Here is a 21,819-nt window from a genome sequence, read left to right as displayed (position 1 = left end):
CTGATTTTATAAATTTTATACAGATGAAGCGGATTCAAGAGGCAGAACTTAAAGCTTCAGCAACTGAGAGAGAAGTACAGTTACTTCGAGTATCTCTTCGACAACAAAAAGAGAAGGTGCAACAACTACATGAGCTTCTTATGTTAAAAGAGCAAGAGCACAGGTTTGTTTCTTTACCATAATCCAGAGAGGGTATGTTAATGCTGCAGAACCTAGAAAAGCTTTGCTTGTTTGAGGATGTTCTGCTATGATTATAATCTAAGCCAATTTATTTGAAAATATATGTTTTGAGAAGTCCTATCCTATTTGTCTGCCCTTTTGTTAAAATGGCAGATTTGGAGGTTTTGGGGAGGATAGCAGAAGAGGTTACTTCCATTCTCTCATCAGCTCCATAGTAGGTGCTGAGAAGGAAATACTGGGCAGCAACTTTCCCTCATCCCTTCCATGCAGATAAACTTATTCTGCAAATCTTTCTTTGATTTGGTTGTTTCATCAATGACTTACATTGTTCAAAACTGTCAAAGACTTGAATGAAAGATACCTTTATATTCTTTCCTGGATAAAAGCATATCAAAACTTAAATTGCTTTCATACAAAATTTCTTTCAGTCTTTTACAGTATGAAAGATAATGCAAAGTTAGACAAGTCCTGCAGCAGCTATTCAAGATGAATCCTAGCAGATTAGTCCTTTTGTCGGTGATCGCAGTTTTGCTGACCTTGTGGGAAAACAGCTTTTAACACGTGCAGTTTGGATGGCTCAGTACAGCAAACGACAAATTATGTGCAAGTAGTTCTGATTTTTATACTGGTCTTTATTTTTGTTTGTTTAAACACTTGCTGAACAGCATAGTCTTAAAATGGCTTTCAGAGAGATAGCAGTCATATAATCTTATTCCAGCATATTTCAGTAAAATACAGACAATATAGTGCAGGACTCTCAGTGGAAATGAGTTTTTAATGTTGTCATATGCTATCAAAGTTTCAATTTGTTCTATCCTGGCAGAGTTTCTAAGGCTAAGAAAATTTTCATTTCTTATTTTAAGAACATTAAAGTAGTGGATTAATATTCCTAATTTGTGTCTTTCTAAAAATGTCTTATTTACATCCCCATTGCATACTTTACCCACACTTTTCTTCTCCCTTCTATTGCTATTTAACAGAATTATGGGTTATATGTGTTAGAGGACAAATTCAGAGGTTCTGTACATTTTTATACAGTAACTCCTCACATAATGTCTATCCAGATTAATGTTGTTTTGTTGTTACATCGCTGATGTATTAGAGAATATAATCATTTAAAGTTGCGCAATGTTTGCTAATAATGTTTGACCGTAGGGGCTTGGAACCAGGGTGGGCCGGCAGCCTGCCCCCCCCACCCCATCAGCACCTCCAGCAGCTCCACAGATGAGCAACTTCCCCATTCCTTTCCACGCTTCCTGCCCTTAGCAATCAGCTGTTTCATGGTGTTCAGGAGGCTCCAGGAGGGGTGAGGATGCAGCACGCAGCCTATTCCCTCCCTTCCTGAGTCTCCTAAATGCCCTGAAACAGCTGATTTCTGCAGATAGGAGGAGCAGGGAGGCTGCGCCACATCTTCGCTCCTCTCCCCTACCCTCCCAGAGCCTCCTGAATGCCATGAAACAGCTGTTCCTGTTTATACAAAAGGTTTTCTTCCTCCCCCTCCCCCGCCTCGCTGGTAATAGCTCATCTTAAGTGATCACTCTCCTTACAGTGTGTAGGATAACACCCATTGTTTCATGTTCTCTGTGTATATAAATCATCTCCCCCACTGTATTTTCCACTGAATGCATCCGATGAAGTGAGCTGTAACTCACGAAAGCTTATGCTCAAATAAATGTTAGTCTCTAAGGTGCCACAAGTACTCCTTTTCTTTTTGCGAATACAGACTAACACAGCTGCTACTCGGAAACCTATATTTTGTGTAAGTGCAGATGAGGGTGTGGGTTTGTAGTGGGAAAAGCAACCCACAGAATGGTATAAATATGAGAGGTCTGAGAATTTTTGAGGATATTTTGACCATTTATTTATTTGCCAGTGACCAAAAGTCTGTCTTCTGAAATTTTTTCCAAAGCAAGTCTTTCCAAATTTTTGGACTCCCCCCCCCCCTTTTTTTTTTTTTGCACAAAACTGTAGAACCCACCAGTTTCTAAATTCAGCTATGTAAATATCCCCCTCATTTGAACTACAATAGATTTTCTTAAATCTATTAGTCTTAGATTTCCACTCAGTTAAAAATAAAAACACCAAAACAGGGCTGCTGGTTTTCAGCAATGTCAACATAATGCTCTTTGAAGGTGAGGGAGAGACATTATTATTATAGTCTATTCCTTGTCACTGCACTGTAGTGCAAAACTTTAACATTGACCCCAGCAACCTCAAGAAGCACATCTGGTAGGCATCCTTGCACTGGTGAAATCTGTGGTGTAATGTTTTCCCACAAAAAAAATACAAGGTCGGAGTTAAGATTTTTGCACATGAATGTGATGGTGAGGAGTCTGCGCTATGTTTTTTGTGTTACTATAGAAATAGGAGGTATGTGGGACTTACTTATAGTTGGATGAATGTCTGTCAGTGAATATGTAGTGTGAGAATGAAGGTATGTTAACAGATGCTTGCTGCTAAGGTTTCTGATGGGTGTTTCCCTTTAGTGAAAGACCAGTTATGGTCGCTAAATAGTTTTCATTTTCCTTCTTTGTTGGAATTTATACAATTATACTGAAGTCTAAAACATGGATTATCTACCCACTGTTCTCCTTGACCCTCAAAAAAGTATCTCATGAAGAGCAATGATGTAAATACATGGTTCCTATCTTGCTCTTATTATATTGTTTAATTTATTTTTTTAAAATAAACCTAGTGATATAGTATTGAAAGATACTGCAATTCTGAATTTAATGTACATGTGATTGATTGGTAACTCCAGGAGAGAACTTGAAACCCGAGTTGCTTTGAATGGATCTGAATTCCAAGATGCCTTGTCAAAAGAAATTGCTAAAGAAAAACAACGGCATGAAGAACGTGTTAGAGAATTTCAGGAGAAAATTAGTATGTTAAACCAGCAGTATATGGAGTTAGAAAATGAATTTCGTATTGCTTTAACTATTGAAGCCAAAAGATTTAAAGAGGTAAGATTAAGACAGTATCTTGAAAAATGTGTGGAGTCAAGGAGGTTGTCAAATTCTGTGTGCTTTTTTTTAAAAAAAAGAAACTTTTTTTCTCTCCTTGTTCGTTAATCAAAAATGACAATTTTGAGTGTTAAAGTAACAGTTGGTTTCAAATTAATTTTTTTTGAGATCCAATTTAATCTTTTGAGATACTATTTGAAACATTTTTCATTTGGTTTGACGGAGCAAGTTCTAAGCATTCATAATTGAATAAATAACTTCAGGTGATATAAAATACCTTTTGGAATGGATGGAATTAATCTCACTTCCATTATTTCAAATTACCATATTGTATTTTCACTCTACCACACCCACACACACCCCGTGTTAATCTTTTTATTAACCTGTTTTTATCGTACAGGTTAAGGACGGTTTTGAAAATGTTACTGCTGAGTTAGCAGAACATAAGTGTGCCCTTTTTCAATCTCAGCAAAAGGAAAAGCAGTCAGCAGCTCTGATTCAAGAGCTAACATCCATGGTGAAAGAACAGAAAGCAAGGATTACAGAGGTAGTGAAGTCAAAACAAGGAACAACAGCAAATCTAAAGGTATATATTTTGAAGCCTTTTTTTAAATTTATACAGTACTTTAGACAAGAAGTTGCAGCATTAACAATACTCAATATATTTCATCTTAAAGTTAACATTGGCTAAAAATGGGATAAGGAAATGCACAATGTTAATATTGACAGTAATCTCAATTCTCACCTTTTACCACTCATTCAGACTTCTCAGATGCACAATATAGCCAAATACGCACGCATACAATTCCTCACAATTGCACTCCTGTTTTGTGGTGATAGCAAGTTGTACATGATAGTAAGTACTTGAAACTGAGATTCAGAGAGTATTTAATATTGTGAACTTTTGTAAACTCAGAAATGACAATATTTAACTGTAGTTATTTTCAAATGATTGTACATGAATTAATTAACTTACAGTACTTTGTACAGTATTTGCTAAGTACTGTTATTGGGATTTATATCATTAGCATTATTACAGTGATTTAAATAATGATATAATAGTGACTATCTATAATTTGCATCAGCTGCTATGCAGCACACTTTCTGAAGTTATCTAAAATATTATAATATTCACAAATAGCCATTAAAATATTAGGAACATCATCACATTTAACAAATTTTCTAGTTGTTAAATATAAGTAGAGCTATCATGGACTTCTAGCTTTTTCCAAGAGGCCAGGGGAAAGGTATGCGTAGCTTTAGAGATTGCAAGTTACTTTTTTAATGTCAAGTCAGCTTTCAAAAAGAAATAAATTTTCAAGAGCATAACGTTTAATGTATTATGCCAAATGAATCTGTCAGAGAATAACTTTAGAAATTTTGATTATCCTTGAAACTATTTTTAAAAGTCTAAAATATCCTTTTTTAAAAAAGCTTATTTATAAGGTATGGAAAAACTTAATTTTGCATGTTTTGGGTTAGATACGTCTTGTGGGGTGGAAGCCCACCCAATACAGCCCCCATTTGTTTCCTTTGGATTAACTTCTGCTGTGCAACCTAAATTCTCCATTTCTTCTCTTCAGACTTTTTTGCACTTCTTTTAATTACAAAGTTATTTCCTCTTAAATTTATTCATATGTATTTTCAAGCAAACTCTCTCTATTAAATTAGGTTTGTCCATGAATAAAATGCATAAACTGTGTTGACTGATGAAATAAATGCCAGTGCTTTGTTACAGGTAAAAGATGCCAATTTTTTTTATCTGACAAAACCTTGTGTGTAAGCTAGTTAGTATTAACTGTCATAGTTAAAGTGGTGGCAATTATATTGAATTCTTGAATATTTGTCTTACAGAATCTTATTGTGTGTTTTTCCTACTATTCATTCATGTATACAGAGTCGAATCAGAGCACTTGAAACTATGGTTGAGGAGGACAAACAAAAGACTATTCAACTTGAACTCTTGAAACAGGAAAAATCAAAACTTATTTCTCAGCTGACAGCCCAAGAATCTGTAATTGATGGATTAAAAGTGGAAAGAAAAATATGGGGACAAGAGTTGGCACAACAGGGTAAAAATACAGCAGTTTTGTGGTAGAATATGATACCATAAATTAAATAGATATTTCACTTGCATTTCTTCCCTGAACAGTTGTATTGCCACAAGGCACTGTAGCACCACCTGAGACAAATAATCTCCAACCCTAGTTTCTTTTATTTGACACAGAAAGGATTACTTTTCATAGGAGTGGCATTATTAAAAATGATTAGCCTGCACTACCTGCTATACATTTATACTTAGTTGGAAAGAGTAGTGTTCTGGAACATGACCCTCTTCATAGCACAACATTTTTGAGAGTCATGTCAGTGAGCAGTTATCCAGTAGATGGAAACTCACATGAAAGCTAAAATATTTCTGTCCAAACCCCACTTAAACGGTATTGTCATCTTGTCAAAAAGGAATATATATTTACTATATTTTTGTTAAGGATAGGTTGATCTACAAAAATGAGTGATAAAATCCCAAGGAAAAAAAATCTTGTAGAAAAACCATACACAGTTTTAACTTTTTGAGCTCGTAATTTTCACTAAATACATTGTTTATCTGTTAATTAAGTGAAAAATAGGCTTATTATATCAGGATACCATAGTTAAATGTTAAAATTAAGCATAATGTGAGAGAGCCAAAGATAAGGAATAAAAAGATAAATTGTTACTAATTATAATTGTGTGGTATTCTGTTAACTCAGGTTTTTTTTTTTTTGTTATACTTCATTTGATTATTTATGAGAGGAAAATATTTTAGTGTGTGGGCTCAATAAGGGACACTTCAGAACACCTGACGTTGTGATATTTATTTTGGTTTTTATTTATACATAACTGGTTTGGAGGGACACCGCTGTTTACTTTCTTCCCCTTTTATACAGTTTTTCCATGCATATTGATATGAATTGCAACAGGAAAAAGAAATAGTGTCACATTCTACTCCACTTTGTTTTACCCAGTGATGGAGATGATTTGCTTGGATGTGGCCATTTCTTTGTGCAAGCAACTACTTGGAGTCACAGCGACAGTTGAATAGTGCCTAGAAAAATGGTTTAAAGCTATTCATAAAACAAATAGTAGTATCACACTATATTCAAAGGTGGTAATCTCAAAGAATATTCTGTATGTACCCTGTTCTCACTCTTTTTCATTCAGGTGTTTTTATATATTTGGCAAAACGTTATGCTTGCCATATTAAAATTGAGGCTTTTTTAAATTTACTTTAATTGAGTTTTAAGCACAAGGCCAGAAGCATTGTTGTGGAACAGGTGAGGTACTCCTAATGTATTGAGTAATATACATCTCTCCTTGCATGGTTGTTAAGTCAAATTATAGAGAACAAATGTGCAATCATCTACTTTCATGTACTCTTATTACTTGTTTTTTGGGGGGAGGATAACGCATAAAATGCTATAAAGTATTGCAGGGAGGTTCAAGTTTGAGAGAATTCCCTCAGTACTAAATAGCGTTAAATAGTGAGCTGTAGCTCACGAAAGCTTATGCTCAAATAAATTTGTTAGTCTCTAAGGTGCCACAAGTACTCCTTTTCTTTTTGCGAATACAGACTAACACGGCTGCTACTCTGAAACCTTACTCCTGTATTTCATAGTGGTATTGATACCTGTGTCACAGAATGCCAATTTCCACCATCATCTCTCAAAGTGAGAATCAAATTGCAGATATCAAAGACTAATTGAAATTTTTGAAGCAATAAATGATGTTGGGGCTTTTATCCTCTTTCTTGTTCTGTCACAGGTTTCAGAGTAGCAGCCGTGTTAGTCTGTATTCGCAAAAAGAAAAGGAGTACTTGTGGCACCTTAGAGACTAACAAATTTATTAGAGCATAAGCTTTCGTGAGCTACAGCTCACTTGATCGGATGCATTTGGTGGAAAAAACAGAGGAGAGATTTATATACACACACACACAGAGAACATGAAACAATGGGTTTATCATACACACTGTAAGGAGAGTGATCACTTAAGATAAGCCATCACCAGCAGCGGGGGGGGGGGGGGGGGAGGAAAACCTTTCATGGTGACAAGCAGGTAGGCTAATTCCAGCAGTTAACAAGAATATCAGAGGAACAGTGGGGGGTGGGGTGGGAGGGAGAAATACCATGGGGAAATAGTTTTACTTTGTGTAATGACTCATCCATTCCCAGTCTCTATTCAAGCCTAAGTTAATTGTATCCAGTTTGCAAATTAATTCCAATTCAGCAGTCTCTCGTTGGAGTCTGTTTTTGAAGCTTTTTTGTTGAAGGATAGCCACTCTTAGGTCTGTGATCGAGTGACCAGAGAGATTGAAGTGTTCTCCAACTGGTTTTTGAATGTTATAATTCTTGACGTCTGATTTGTGTCCATTCATTCTTTTACGTAGAGACTGTCCAGTTTGGCCAATGTACATGGCAGAGGGGCATTGATGGCATATATCACATTGGTAGATGCGCAGGTGAATGAGCCTCTGATGGTGTGGCTGATGTGATTAGGCACTATGATGGTATCCCCTGAATAGATATGTGGACAGAGTTGGCAACGGGCTTTGTTGCAAGGATAGGTTCCTGGGTTAGTGGTTCTGTTGTGTGGTGTGTGGTTGCTGGTGAGTATTTGCTTCAGATTGGGGGGCTGTCTGTAAGCAAGGACTGGTCTGTCTCCCAAGATCTGAGAGAGCGATGGCTCGTCCTTCAGGATAGGTTGTAGATCCTTGATGATGCGTTGGAGAGGTTTTAGTTGGGGGCTGAAGGTGATGGCTAGTGGCGTTCTGTTGTTTTCTTTGTTGGGCCTGTCCTGTAGTAGGTGACTTCTGGGTACTCTTCTGGCTCTGTCAATCTGTTTCTTCACTTCAGCAGGTGGGTACTGTAGTTGTAGGAATGCATGATAGAGATCTTGTAGGTGTTTGTCTCTGTCTGAGGGGTTGGAGCAAATGCGGTTATATCGTAGCGCTTGGCTGTAGACAATGGATCGAGTGGTATGATCTGGATGAAAGCTAGAGGCATGTAGGTAGGAATAGCGGTCAGTAGGTTTCCGATATAGGGTGGTGTTTATGTGACCATCACTTATTAGCACCGTAGTGTCCAGGAAGTGGATCTCTTGTGTGGACTGGTCCAGGCTGAGGTTGATGGTGGGATGGAAATTGTTGAAATCATGGTGGAATTCCTCAAGAGCTTCTTTTCCATGGGTCCAGATGATGAAGATGTCATCAATGTAGCGCAAGTAGAGTAGGGGCATTAGGGAACGAGAGCTGAGGAAGCGTTGTTCTAAGTCAGCCATAAAAATGTTGGCATACTGTGGGGCCATGCGGGTACCCATCGCAGTGCCGCTGATTTGAAGGTATACATTGTCACCAAATGTGAAATAGTTATGGGTCAGGACAAAGTCACAAAGTTCTGCCACCAGGTTAGCCGTGACAGTATCGGGGATACTGTTCCTGACGGCTTGTAGTCCATCTTTGTGTGGAATGTTGGTGTAGAGGGCTTCTACATCCATAGTGGCTAGGATGGTGTTTTTAGGAAGATCACCAATGGACTGTAGTTTCCTCAGGAAATCGGTGGTGTCTCGAAGATAGCTGGGAGTGCTGGTAACGAAGGGCCTGAGGAGGGAGTCTACATAGCCAGACAATCCTGCTGTCAGGGTGCCAATGCCTGAGATGATGGGGCGTCCAGGATTTCCAGGTTTATGGATCTTGGGTAGCAGATAGAATACCCCAGGTCCTGGCTCCAGGGGTGTGTCTGTGCGGATTTGTTCTTGTGCTTTTTCAGGGAGTTTCTTGAGCAAATGCTGTAGTTTCTTTTGGTAACTCTCAGTGGGATCAGAGGGTAATAGCTTGTAGAAAGTGGTGTTAGAGAGCTGCCTAGTAGCCTCTTGTTCATACTCTGACCTATTCATGATGACGACAGCACCTCCTTTGTCAGCCTTTTTGATTATGATGTCAGAGTTGTTTCTGAGGCTGTGGATGGCACTGTGTTCTGCATGGCTGAGGTTATGGGGTAAGCGATGCTGCTTTTCCACAATTTCAGCTCGTGCACGTCGGCGGAAGCAGTCTATGTAGAAATCCAGGCTGCTGTTTCGACCTTCAGGAGGAGTCCACCTAGAATCCTTCTTTTTGTAGTGTTGGCAGGAAGGTCTCTGTGGGTTAATATGTTGGTCAGAGGTGTGTTGGAAATATTCCTTGAGTCTGAGATGTCGAAAATAGGATTCTAGGTCACCACAGAACAGTTCTAGAATCCTAGACCTAGAATCTAGACCTAGAATCCTATTTTCGACGTCTCAGACTCAAGGAATATTTCCAACAAACTACAGCATTTGCTCAAGAAACTCCCTGAAAAAGCACAAGAACAAATCCGCACAGACACACCCCTGGAGCCAGGACCTGGGGTATTCTATCTGCTACCCAAGATCCATAAACCTGGAAATCCTGGACGCCCCATCATCTCAGGCATTGGCACCCTGACAGCAGGATTGTCTGGCTATGTAGACTCCCTCCTCAGGCCCTTCGTTACCAGCACTCCCAGCTATCTTCGAGACACCACCGATTTCCTGAGGAAACTACAGTCCATTGGTGATCTTCCTAAAAACACCATCCTAGCCACTATGGATGTAGAAGCCCTCTACACCAACATTCCACACAGAGATGGACTACAAGCCGTCAGGAACAGTATCCCCGATACTGTCACGGCTAACCTGGTGGCAGAACTTTGACTTTGTCCTGACCCATAACTATTTCACATTTGGTGACAATGTATACCTTCAAATCAGCGGCACTGCGATGGGTACCCGCATGGCCCCACAGTATGCCAACATTTTTATGGCTGACTTAGAACAACGCTTCCTCAGCTCTCGTTCCCTAATGCCCCTACTCTACTTGCGCTACATTGATGACATCTTCATCATCTGGACCCATGGAAAAGAAGCTCTTGAGGAATTCCACCATGATTTCAACAATTTCCATCCCACCATCAACCTCAGCCTGGACCAGTCCACACAAGAGATCCACTTCCTGGACACTACGGTGCTAATAAGTGATGGTCACATAAACACCACCCTATATCGGAAACCTACTGACCGCTATTCCTACCTACATGCCTCTAGCTTTCATCCAGATCATACCACTCGATCCATTGTCTACAGCCAAGCGCTACGATATAACCGCATTTGCTCCAACCCCTCAGACAGAGACAAACACCTACAAGATCTCTATCATGCATTCCTACAACTACAATACTCACCTGCTGAAGTGAAGAAACAGATTGACAGAGCCAGACGAGTACCCAGAAGTCACCTACTACAGGACAGGCCCAACAAAGAAAACAACAGAACGCCACTAGCCATCACCTTCAGCCCCCAACTAAAACCTCTCCAACGCATCATCAAGGATCTACAACCTATCCTGAAGGACGAGCCATCGCTCTCTCAGATCTTGGGAGACAGACCAGTCCTTGCTTACAGACAGCCCCCCAATCTGAAGCAAATACTCACCAGCAACCACACACCACACAACAGAACCACTAACCCAGGAACCTATCCTTGCAACAAAGCCCGTTGCCAACTCTGTCCACATATCTATTCAGGGGATACCATCATAGGGCCTAATCACATCAGCCACACCATCAGAGGCTCGTTCACCTGTGCATCTACCAATGTGATATATGCCATCATGTGCCAGCAATGCCCCTCTGCCATGTACATTGGCCAAACTGGACAGTCTCTACGTAAAAGAATGAATGGACATAAATCAGACGTCAAGAATTATAACATTCAAAAACCAGTTGGAGAACACTTCAATCTCTCTGGTCACTCGATCACAGACCTAAGAGTGGCTATCCTTCAACAAAAAAGCTTCAAAAACAGACTCCAACGAGAGACTGCTGAATTGGAATTAATTTGCAAACTGGATACAATTAATTTAGGCTTGAATAGAGACTGGGAATGGATGAGTCATTACACAAAGTAAAACTATTTCCCCATGGTATTTCTCCCTCCCACCCCACCCCCCACTGTTCCTCTGATATTCTTGTTAACTGCTGGAATTAGCCTACCTGCTTGTCACCATGAAAGGTTTTCCTCCTTCCCCCCCCTGCTGTTGGTGATGGCTTATCTTAAGTGATCACTCTCCTTACAGTGTGTATGATAAACCCATTGTTTCATGTTCTCTGTGTGTGTGTGTGTATATAAATCTCTCCTCTGTTTTTTCCACCAAATGCATCCGATGAAGTGAGCTGTAGCTCACGAAAGCTTATGCTCTAATAAATTTGTTAGTCTCTAAGGTGCCACAAGTACTCCTTTTCTTTTTTCTTGTTCTGCTGCACTATAACTAGCAATACAGATTTAGCGCCATCTGGTGGTCTCTTTGAGATTGCTTAGCTTAGATCTGTAAGCATTATTACTTATCATTTGTTACAGAAGTGCCCAAAGGTCTAAACAGCAAGTGTTTAATACCGTTAAGTTGCCACTGTTGAACATTTTCCAAAAAAACTGTGTAGTTACAAATTAAGGTTCCAGTACAGCAGTTTGCTCCATGCAGACGTTATATGTATGTCCACACTTGCATAAAATGTTCCCTTTCGTGAAATTTGCTTGGAAAATGCCTTCAAGATCTGCAGTGCTGTAATGTTGTGTTTATCCAGGTGCTTCTCTTGCTCAAGACCGTGGAAAACTAGAAGCAAAAATTGAGGTTCTGACCAATGAAAGTGAGATTCTAAAAAAACAAAATGAACGTGACAATGATGCTCTAAGAATTAAGACCAAAATAGTGGAAGATCAAACAGAAACAATTAGAAAATTAAAAGAAGTAAGTGTGTGTGTGTGTGTGTGTGTGTGTGTGTGTGTGCAGCATGCTTAAATTAAACAGAGTTGGAGTGAAAATTGTGGCAGTGACTTGAATAAAATTAGAAAGGCAGTGCCATGGCTGTCTGATGAGAGTGCACTCCCATTGACTTCATTGGGTGCAGGACCAGACCATATATGATTGTTGCAATCATATGATAACTTACCTCTGTATTTATGTTCACACTTACTCCCCTATAGCCCACATAAAAATCATTATCAGAAATGTAGAAGAAAAATGTAGGACAAGTCTCACTTAATCTATAGTGTTTTGCTTATTAAAATAATCAGTTGAATTTGCTTGAAATTTTATATTTTCTCTTTTATTCTGTTCCTCTTGCATTCAGGGAGCAATAGGGTAACATACTTACTGTTAAACTAGCATTATAAATTCCAGTGGGGCTCAAACCTTTTGCCTCATTTATCATAGCAAAACTGCCAGTTATTTCTGGAGGAGCTTTGTCTAAGTAGAATAATATAGACAAATTATCCACTAGTTATATAGAGTATATCTTTAAAAGTAGCAGAGTTTGAACTCTTCAGTGTTTTTATTACAATTTTGCCATCAGAAATTGTATTCTATTTAAGGATACTTCCAGTAAATAAAGCAAAATATAAAGCTGGACTTTGAAAGTAGTTGAGGTTCCTTTGCCTAAAAGAAGCTAATTAGATTCCTTAATCAGTTGTTGCTTTGTTTTTGTTTTGCAACCAGTATATCCTGTAAGTTAGCATAATTGCAAGAAAGTTTTATGTTAAGAAAAACGAGGAGCATACATAGGACTAGAAGGGACCTTGTGGGTGCTTGAGTCTAGTACCCTGCTGTCACAAGCAACTTTGTCACATCCCACTCATAAACTTATCAGGCTTCATCTTAAAATAAGTTGAGTGGTTTGCCCCCACTACTTGTATTGGAAGTCTGTTCCAGAACTTCACTGCTCTGATGGCTTTAAACTTTCATCTAATTTTCAGCCTAAATTTATTTATGGCCAGTTTATACCCACTTATCCCAAAACGTGTTTTTATAGGGTTTACAGGAGAGAGATGAGCAGATGAGAAAACAGCGTGAAGAAAATGTTGAAATCCAAAAGACTTTTCAGGTGCAATTGGATGAAAAAACTGCACAATTGGAAGAGCTAATAGAAAAGTTAGAAAGGCAAAATTTAAGAAAAGAGGAATTAAAACAACTGTTAGAAGAAAAAGAAGCAGAACTGGAAGATATTAGGAAAGCATACAGGTGATGTATAATATTGTAAGCATAATGAAATGTTATGATCCACACTGAAATTTCAAGTGAGATCTTGTGTTCAGATTGGTTGGGAGAAGAGTACGTGGGTAGGCCAGAGCCTCACTTTTGATTGGTTAGAACTAGAAAATGGAGAAATGTAGAAGTATCACCACCACCTCCACCCCCCAGTTTTAAAAGATGATAGACTCTGTATGTACTCTGAACGTGTGTGTTTTTTATTTTCAGTGCAATGAATAAGAAGTGGCAAGATAAAGGAGAACTACTAAGCCATCTGGAGACACAAGTTAAACAAATGAAAGAAAACTTTGATATTAAGGAAAAGAAGCTGATCGAAGAGAGAAACCAAAGCCTTCAAACTCAGAAGTAAAAACAAAAATACTAATAATGGTTGTCTTGTTGTACATAGTCCACCATGCAAGACAGGTGAAATTTTGGTACACAATATTAGAGTTCATAATGAAGTTGCAAGTACTTTCTATAGGTCCAATCCCCCACACTCTTTTATATACATAAAAATACTTGTGTAAGACCTACTTTACAGAAGTAGTTCTTATCTGCAGGATCTTCCCCTCGGTTTTTAACTGCACTTTCAATGTAGTTGAAGATTTTTCAGATTCCCAGCTCTTTGCCCCCAAATGTTTAGTACTCAGATGAAGTTACTACCTATTGGAGATCCTAGTTCTATGGCCACATTGAGATTAAGCAAGGGTTAATAAAATTTATATAAAACATAAATTTGTAATCCAGATAGAAGGCCCATTTGGCATAAACTTATTGATAGGCTAAATGCATATTCCTGTTTGTGTGACTTTGCATTTGTGTTGCTACAGCACCAAACATGGTTATAATTAATTGCCAGTACTAAGGTTTTCCTTTAATGCCTAGTACATTTGAGGGGAAAAGAATAAGACAGTATCTGTATTTCCTTTTCCCTCCTCTCCTTCCTCCCAGCCCCACATTATTAATGAAAAGTTGGAGTGGTTTTGTTTTAGGGGTTTTTTTTTGTTTTTGGTTTTGGTTTTGGTTTTTTTTAACATTTGGATCCAGTGGATGTTTTAATAAGACTTTTATTTCTCTATCATCAGTGCTTTCAGGGGAAGTGTTAGTTGAAGCAATTAACAGTGGATTAGGAGTTGATAGTAAACAAAGCCTAAGTAAATGAGACATTTTAAAAAAAAAATCTTGTAGACATGTTCTGAAGATGAAGGCAGTTTCCAGTAAACACATGTGCAAGTGGCACTGCCTACCATGTCAGCCAAATAAATACTGAATGATGTGTCAATATAACTGTAGTCTCATAAGCCTTGTCTATGCTAGGAAAACTTTTTTCAAAGTCTTCCCACTATTGTTAATGATGCTGTGGCTATTGCAACCATTTTTTTTTTTAAGCACTGTTTTTCTCTTTAATCATAGGTAGTCTAACAGTGGACCTTTTGTAGTTAGGCCACACACACGACAGCAATAAGCAAAGACAAGGCAAGTTATGATAGACCCAACAATGCAAAAGAAACAATGACTAATGAGATTAGGTAGTCAGACATTATTTTGATTTTTCCACGAAACTTCCGTGAGAAAAGGACTGCTCATTGCTACAACTATTGTTAGTGTGCCTCACTAAAATATAACTACTGATGAAGCACCTCTTTCTGCTAAGGACTTAGTCTACATATCCCCCACTAAAACTGGTAAAATGTTGTTTTTCCTTTGGTGAGGATTTCCTCCGTTATTTTAAGAGAGGTGGGACATAATGGTCAGCAGAATAATCTTAATGATATAAATTTAGTTTCTCCAGAACAAAATGAAATAGTTGATAGGGCTAAGCACTGGGAACAGTACTGGAAACTCAGTGCTGCTGAAATGTATCCTAGAAAAAGAACGTTGTGTATGAAATTTCATAGGGCTGTGTATTCATAGTGTCTGAATAGTATTCATAGTGTTGTTCTACTGTGTAGTTGCATATTCTAGTTTTATATTGAAACATCCTCTCAGGAGCTCCTGAGTCTGCAGGATAAGGATCTGCCACAAGATTTACCCTTTTCATTCTCAAAAAATGTGTTGTAATAGACCCATACTCGCCCAACCTGCTTTGAAGAAATGATACTTAATACTGGATACTGGAAATAATACTTAAACTATTTAAGTGAGAACAATAATATGTATATCTTTTGCTAGAATAAGTAGATGTTTGAAAGCCTTAGGGGTTGTTAGCACCCTTAACAAGAGCAAGTGTGAATCTTCTAGCTCAGTGGTCACCAGCCGGTCGATCGCAATCGACTGGTCAATCCTAGAGGATCTCCCAGTTGATCGCAATCTCCGACTGCGCAGGAACTACAGACTGCAGCCACGGAAACGTAAAACTGTCTGGCAGCCCACCAGTGGCTTACCCTGAGGGGCTGCATGCGGCCCATGGGCCACAGGTTGCCCACCACAAATATTACCATTACCTTTTAAGACTGTCAGTTATTTCTGCCTTTCTTAAGGATTAACATATTTCATCTTATTTTAGGGTTGCAATGGAAAAACTTCATTCAGTGGATGATGCTTTTAGAAGACAGCTTGAGTCAACACTAGCAGCTCATCAGGCAGAATTACTGCAGCTGGCAAATGAAAAACAAAGACAAATTGAAGCAGCAAATGAAAAGGTAATGTATTTTAATAAAATGTCAGACCTTAAAATCTGTATTTTCAGTCCCAACATTGTTATATGTAGTCTTTTTGGGTGTCTGTGTTGGCTAATCACCATTAATGAAAGCATTGCTGACACTGAACTTTTAATCTTTGCCCAATAATAGATTCACTAAAAGTGCATAGACAGTAGGCAGACTCTGAATATTCTTTGTTCAAGGAACGTGCAATCACTTGCCAATGCATTAACACCATTTTTCTCGCCTCTCTAATAATTAAAGGATGTTCAAGTATTTTATGTAACACTGTACTTTTTTTTTTAGCTTTTATAATTTCTGTGACAGATGTGAGACCTTGGAAGCATGCAAACTTCAAAAGACTAATCTATTGAGATGTGCCAATGGATTAGTTATAAACTTTTGTTTTCTACAAATGTTACATGTATCATCGTGAGATAAGGACTGCATTCTGGCTCCATTGTGGAGGGTTACTGAGCTTCCCCAAAGAACAAGTCACTTGGAAGTTGCATGGATTGATTTAAATCTCTGACTTTTGATAATGATTTAAATCAGGAAACAGGAAATCTTGGTGTAAATGATTCATTTTCCTCTTGTTTTGCTTTTTTTTTTGTGTGTTTTTTGTGTGTTTGTTTTTTTTTAGTGACTTTCCTAAAGATAGGTTGATTCTCATTGGTTGGTAACCATTAAAACACATTAACTTGCAACTAAGTGTAGCCTTTATACTAAATTTGGTGCTTTTTTGCTAAGGGGGGAAGAGGATGATACACTATATCGATACACATTTAGGCAGTTTTATAGTTTAACTTGCATATATTCAGATTCTTTATTTACATTGGCATGTTAAAAATGGTAACTGATGCAGTACGTGCTTACCTAGATCATGAATTTTTTTACTTGTGATTTGTGTCAAGCCATTTGGAGCCTCTTTTTGGTGCCTGCACCAGATTAAATCCTGGGAGCTAGGGAATACTCAGCAGTCTGCACTCCTCTCCCCCTCCCACAATCCCAACTGGCCAATACATGCCAGAGACTCCTGGGGGGGGAATAAGAGGGGGCAGGAGCTATCTGATGTCCCTCAGCAAGTGTCTCCTTCCCTCACTGCTGGGGCTGTCCCCCTTTCACCACCAGCTGCATCATGTTTACCCCATCCATTGAGGTATGTAGGTGGCATTTTGGATGGAAATCCAAATTCAATTACAACTGCACAAAAACAGCACTTCATTTAAAAAAAAAAAAAAGTAAAACTACCTTTAAAGTACTGTATACACAAATGTCTTTAGATTTTAAACAACTTGCATTTAAAATTAACTGATTTGTTAAACAAAGGAAGTATTATCTGAAGTTAATGAATTGAACTTATTGTTCCTGGTCACCATGTTCTTCAAAGTTTTTAGAACTAGTATATCTCCTAGATTGGAAAAGGAAAAACACTTTTTTGTGCTTTTTCAACTCCCAATTAGTTTTTTAACTTTGAATGAACTAGTAATTGAACTGAACTACTTTAATAAAGTGAAATGATGAAACCATTCTCTTTGTACCTCAGAAGAGGCTACTTTTGTCTTGTCAAAAGCTGATTTAGCACCTCGGTGAACTCTGGGTCCAAGTACTTATCCAGCAACTTTGACCAGTTCAGTGGCTTGACTTTTTTTAAAACTTGGCAGTAAACATACTCAAATTTTTTTTGTATTTAATTTCTATTTAAATTAATAGATTGCTTAACAGATTTTAATTTCAAATTTTAATACTAAATTGGTTATTTTAAAAAATATTTAATTTAAAAAAAAAAATTTTGTTTTAAATCCACCCTGGTCAGCAGTAATTACTCCAGATCCTGGGACAGGTGAACAACTCCAGAGAAATACCACCCCTTGGGGTGAATTGCATATACTGGTTCAGACAGTGTTCAAGAGGAACAGGAGACATAGAAAGAGCTTTTGGTATGAAGGGTCAGGATGAACTGAACCACCTGGTTCATTTTGCATCCAAAAACTGACATGAGCTTGTAACTAAGAGGGCAGAACCTAGCTGTAAGGATTTGATGGACTAGAGCCTGCCTGGGTCTCTTCGTGTAACATGGGTGACACCTGGTAGACTTATCAGGTGTCTGAATTGTTTGTGTATTATTTTGATGTTCTCTAATGCTTTTTGTCCTAAAATAAGTGTTGGGCTTTGTGAAAGCTGGCTGCTCACTGGTAACCATGTCATTGTCCCTGAAAGAGAGTGAACCACAGGGGCTGGACTAAGGTCAGACCTGCTGGGATAATCACATTGAAATTGCAGGGGGACTGCAAGCCTAAATCCCCAGTCTGATGGGAGAGGGACACTAGGTCCCCTCCCATAGAGGGGTGATAGCTGGAGGAGACTACAGAGGGGGGGTAGAGGTGCCGGTAATCATGGAACTGTGACAATTCCCACCAATATTCTTTTGAGCTATGGAAACGCCATGATTTCTATCAATACTGTTCTTAATTTTGTAATCCTCTTTTCCCCCAAAGAATTAAATAAATAGCTGTAGAATCATTTAGCAAAACTTGCTGCTATTACAGATGGTAACAGGGTCCCTACCTCCAGATTTCACCCCAATTGCACAGAGTAGCCATGCAGCGTTCCTACCTCAGTTTCTCCTCAGTGACTTTGCCCTCCAGCTAAGCCATTAATAAAAAAGTCCACAAGTATACAAACTGAAAAACAAATTCCAGTTTCAAACTGGACCCAGCCCCTCCTTTGAGGGCCACATCTCATCTGTGTTTAATAACTTAAACACTCTCTTGCCTTTTTATGCAATAAATTAAAATGCTGTTGTGCAATTATAATTTAATTTGAATTTCACCCTTTCCCATTAGCCCCTTGGGCTCACTTGCTCTCTCCCAAGCAGCTCTCCCACTCTTTGTGCCTGGAGTCTTTCCCTTCTTTTGCAAGCAATACTCAGTCCTTCCTAGCTGGGGTGTTTTCTCCTTTGGTGTCTCAGGGTCTGCTGCAGGAGCCCTCCTCCTCTCTGTAGTCCTCAGCAGTCTTCTCCAGGATTCTGCTGAAGTCTCTCTCCTTTCCACACTGCCCCCAGGCTTCTGGGATAGGTAAAGGATTGAATCACACAACCCATTTTCCCCACTTGGGGAGATTAGTTGGCTGTGTCACAAGTTGGGCTGGGACTTCATCTCCCTTTAAAGAGGCAGTCACCCTATGACTCCAATACTGACATCTCTTGTGTCCCTTTTACAAACATTTGATGTGAATGACTTTCTAGTTTGCTGTTCTGCTAGCACCTTTGTTTATCCCATCCTGTCTTCCTTTATCACCTGTTTTCACATTGCACAATTCTTCATGAAAGTTTTTACTTCCTGCTAGTCCTGTTGCCATATGTCATATAATGTATGAAGCAATTTGTACTCAAATGTACTCTTTATAAGAATAGCAATATATTGTGTAATTACTCTGCAATACTTAATCAGTGATAAATAAGCAAGATTACTCTTCCTATAATATACTAACATGCAGGTTGAATTTATGTATCTTTTTATAATTTCAGGTTTACCAGGTTGAAGAAGAAATGCGTCAGCTTCTGCAAGAAACAGCAAACAGTAAAAAGACCATGGAAGAGAAAATAAGACGACTTACAAGTGCATTAAGTGATATTCAGCAAGATCTCTGATATGTGTAATGCATTAAATCTGACCATCCTGCTCCTTTAATAAAGAGTTGAAGTAATGTAAAATATATATACATAAACTATATAAACAAATATACAGTATCTGTTACACTTGTTGTTGTGATTTTTAGTTTTCCTTTTTAAAGCACTTATTTCCAGAGTAATTTTTATTTGTGATATTTCGAGAGTTCAAGAATCAAATAGGTATTAAAACTGTGTACAGTATTTTCATACTCGTTATCTGATATGTCTGGTAATATTTTGTTTTGAGCCCTAAGAAAAATAGGTCAAAACAAATCAACAGATGAAAAGCACTGTATGAGTTAAGGATTATCCGTAAAGGAAGAGAAGGTGGGGGTGGACTTTTAATAGCACGCATCATACATGACCGTTTTGCATATCTGGAGTTAACCCTGTTTGGAAATAGAGTTCAGTGACTTCTCAGAGTTAATTCTGGTATCCCAGAGGAAAAAGATCTTGTTGACTTCATCAGTCACTGAATGTGTTCAATAATCTCTCCTAGACATTACCATTCAAACCTGATGCTGTTCCTTTGATGTCTTTCATACACTACGCTGTTTGTTTCAAAGGATACACTCCTGTTCCCATGCAGGGGTCCACCCTCATGGAACAGCTTGCAGGATCAAGTGCGAAATAAGAAAATTCCTGATCTCAGAAATTTACTGATGTACAGGTGAGGTCGATTACACAGAGGCTTAAACAAGTGGTACTGAAAACTTACTTCATGCTGAATGACATGCTTCAGTGATTTGATTTATACTGTTGCATTTCTTTAAAAATCCAATGTGTTAATTTTTTTATTAATAGGGAGCAACTGCATAGCTAAAGTCCCAGTGAGAGTTGGGGGTTTGTATTCTGGACACTACAAGCTTTTAGTAATAAATCTGTTTTTGATTACCATTCCTGCATGCTCAGATGATTCAATTTCTTTATCTGAAAGGGCCTCTAAATCTGCTTCCTGGAGAAGGAATTGGCAACTTTGGACAGACTTTAAATCTTTATATGGAAATAAAACCATTTTAAAAGGAGATGGAAGTTATCCAAGATGACAGTTTTTAGGGTCTCTAGAGTATTGCTACATTTCTTCCATTTAGTTACTTACAATGCTGCATGGTGCTGTGATATAAAATGTACATGAATAAAATATTCAGCAGATTTGGAGTTGGAGCTGTCCTCCTAATGGAGGACCTTGCAAACATTGTCATCTCTCTCCTAATAACCAAAAAATGTTTGTTCTCCCACCCTTACCTTTTCATTTCCTCCACAGTGCTTGCGCCTTGTTGTTTGAGGAAACACTTTCCTAGAAAACACTTTCTATAGTTCAACTCTCAGGCAAACTAGTGACACTGAATTAAGGCTTGAGCATTCTGAAAATGTGACTAAGCACACATGCATGCTGGGCCTTGAAGCACTAAGATATTTGCACCCAACACCCTGTTGTGGTGATTTTTGTACCAAATATGCCTTGTGAGAAATCCTTTAAAAACTAGGTTTCAGAGTAGCAGCCGTGTTAGTCTGTATTCGCAAAAAGAAAAGGAGTACTTGTGGCACCTTAGAGACTAACAAATTTATTAGAGCATAAGCTTTCGTGAGCTACAGCTCACTTCATCGGATGCATTTGGTGGAAAAAACAAAAGAGATTTTTTTATATATATATATATATATATATATATATATATATATATATATATATATATATATATATATATATATATATATGTATATATACACACACACACACACATTGTTTCATGTTCTCGGGGTGTGTGTGTGTGTGTGTGTGTATCATACACACTGTAAGGAGAGTGATCACTTAAGATAAGCCATCACCAGCAGCAGGGGGGGGGGAAAGGAGGAAAACCTTTCATGGTGACAAGCAAGGTAGGCTAATTCCAGCAGTTAACAAGAATATCAGAGGAACAGTGGGGGGTGGGGTGGGGTGGGGGGGAGAAATACCATGGGGAAATAGTTTCTTTGTGTAATGCCTCATCCATTCCCAGTCTCTATTCAAGCCTAAGTTAATTGTATCCAGTTTGCAAATTAATTCCAATTCAGCAGTCTCTCGTTGGAGTCTGTTTTTGAAGCTTTTTTGTTGAAGTATAGCCACTCTTAGGTCTGTGATTGAGTGACCAGAGAGATTGAAGTGTTCTCCAACTGGTTTTTGAATGTTATAATTCTTGACGTCTGATTTGTGTCCATTCATTCTTTTACATAGAGACTGTCCAGTTTGGCCAATGTACATGGCAGAGGGGC

At 38.4% G+C, this 21,819-nt stretch overlaps 1 protein-coding gene across 5 annotated transcripts in view; it reads left to right on the top strand.

Moving 5' to 3' along the window:
• The window catches only part of LRRCC1 (leucine rich repeat and coiled-coil centrosomal protein 1), a 44,311-nt gene extending 23,845 nt beyond the window's left edge, over positions 1-20,466 (top strand). For 4 of the 5 annotated variants that reach the window (XM_038390088.2, XM_038390089.1, XM_038390093.2 and 1 more), the window contains 9 exons: positions 24-163; positions 2,942-3,143; positions 3,544-3,729; positions 5,041-5,215; positions 11,810-11,973; positions 13,034-13,242; positions 13,480-13,617; positions 15,761-15,896; positions 19,426-20,466. In XM_038390088.2, coding sequence (XP_038246016.1) covers positions 24-163; positions 2,942-3,143; positions 3,544-3,729; positions 5,041-5,215; positions 11,810-11,973; positions 13,034-13,242; positions 13,480-13,617; positions 15,761-15,896; positions 19,426-19,548 — 1,473 coding nt within the window. In that variant the 3' untranslated portion in view covers positions 19,549-20,466. Of the gene's footprint in view, positions 1-23; positions 164-2,941; positions 3,144-3,543; positions 3,730-5,040; positions 5,216-11,809; positions 11,974-13,033; positions 13,243-13,479; positions 13,678-15,760; positions 15,898-19,425 lie in introns of those variants that run through there. The other variant, XR_005291098.2, reaches the window with a different exon arrangement.
• The last annotated feature ends 1,353 nt before the right edge of the window (positions 20,467-21,819 follow it).

This window comes from Dermochelys coriacea, chromosome 2 (genome assembly GCF_009764565.3).
Source record: "Dermochelys coriacea isolate rDerCor1 chromosome 2, rDerCor1.pri.v4, whole genome shotgun sequence".
Taxonomy (NCBI): Eukaryota; Metazoa; Chordata; order Testudines; family Dermochelyidae; genus Dermochelys; species Dermochelys coriacea.
The sequence above is the reverse complement of the archived record's forward strand: the minus strand, read 5'-3'. Positions and strand labels throughout refer to the sequence as shown.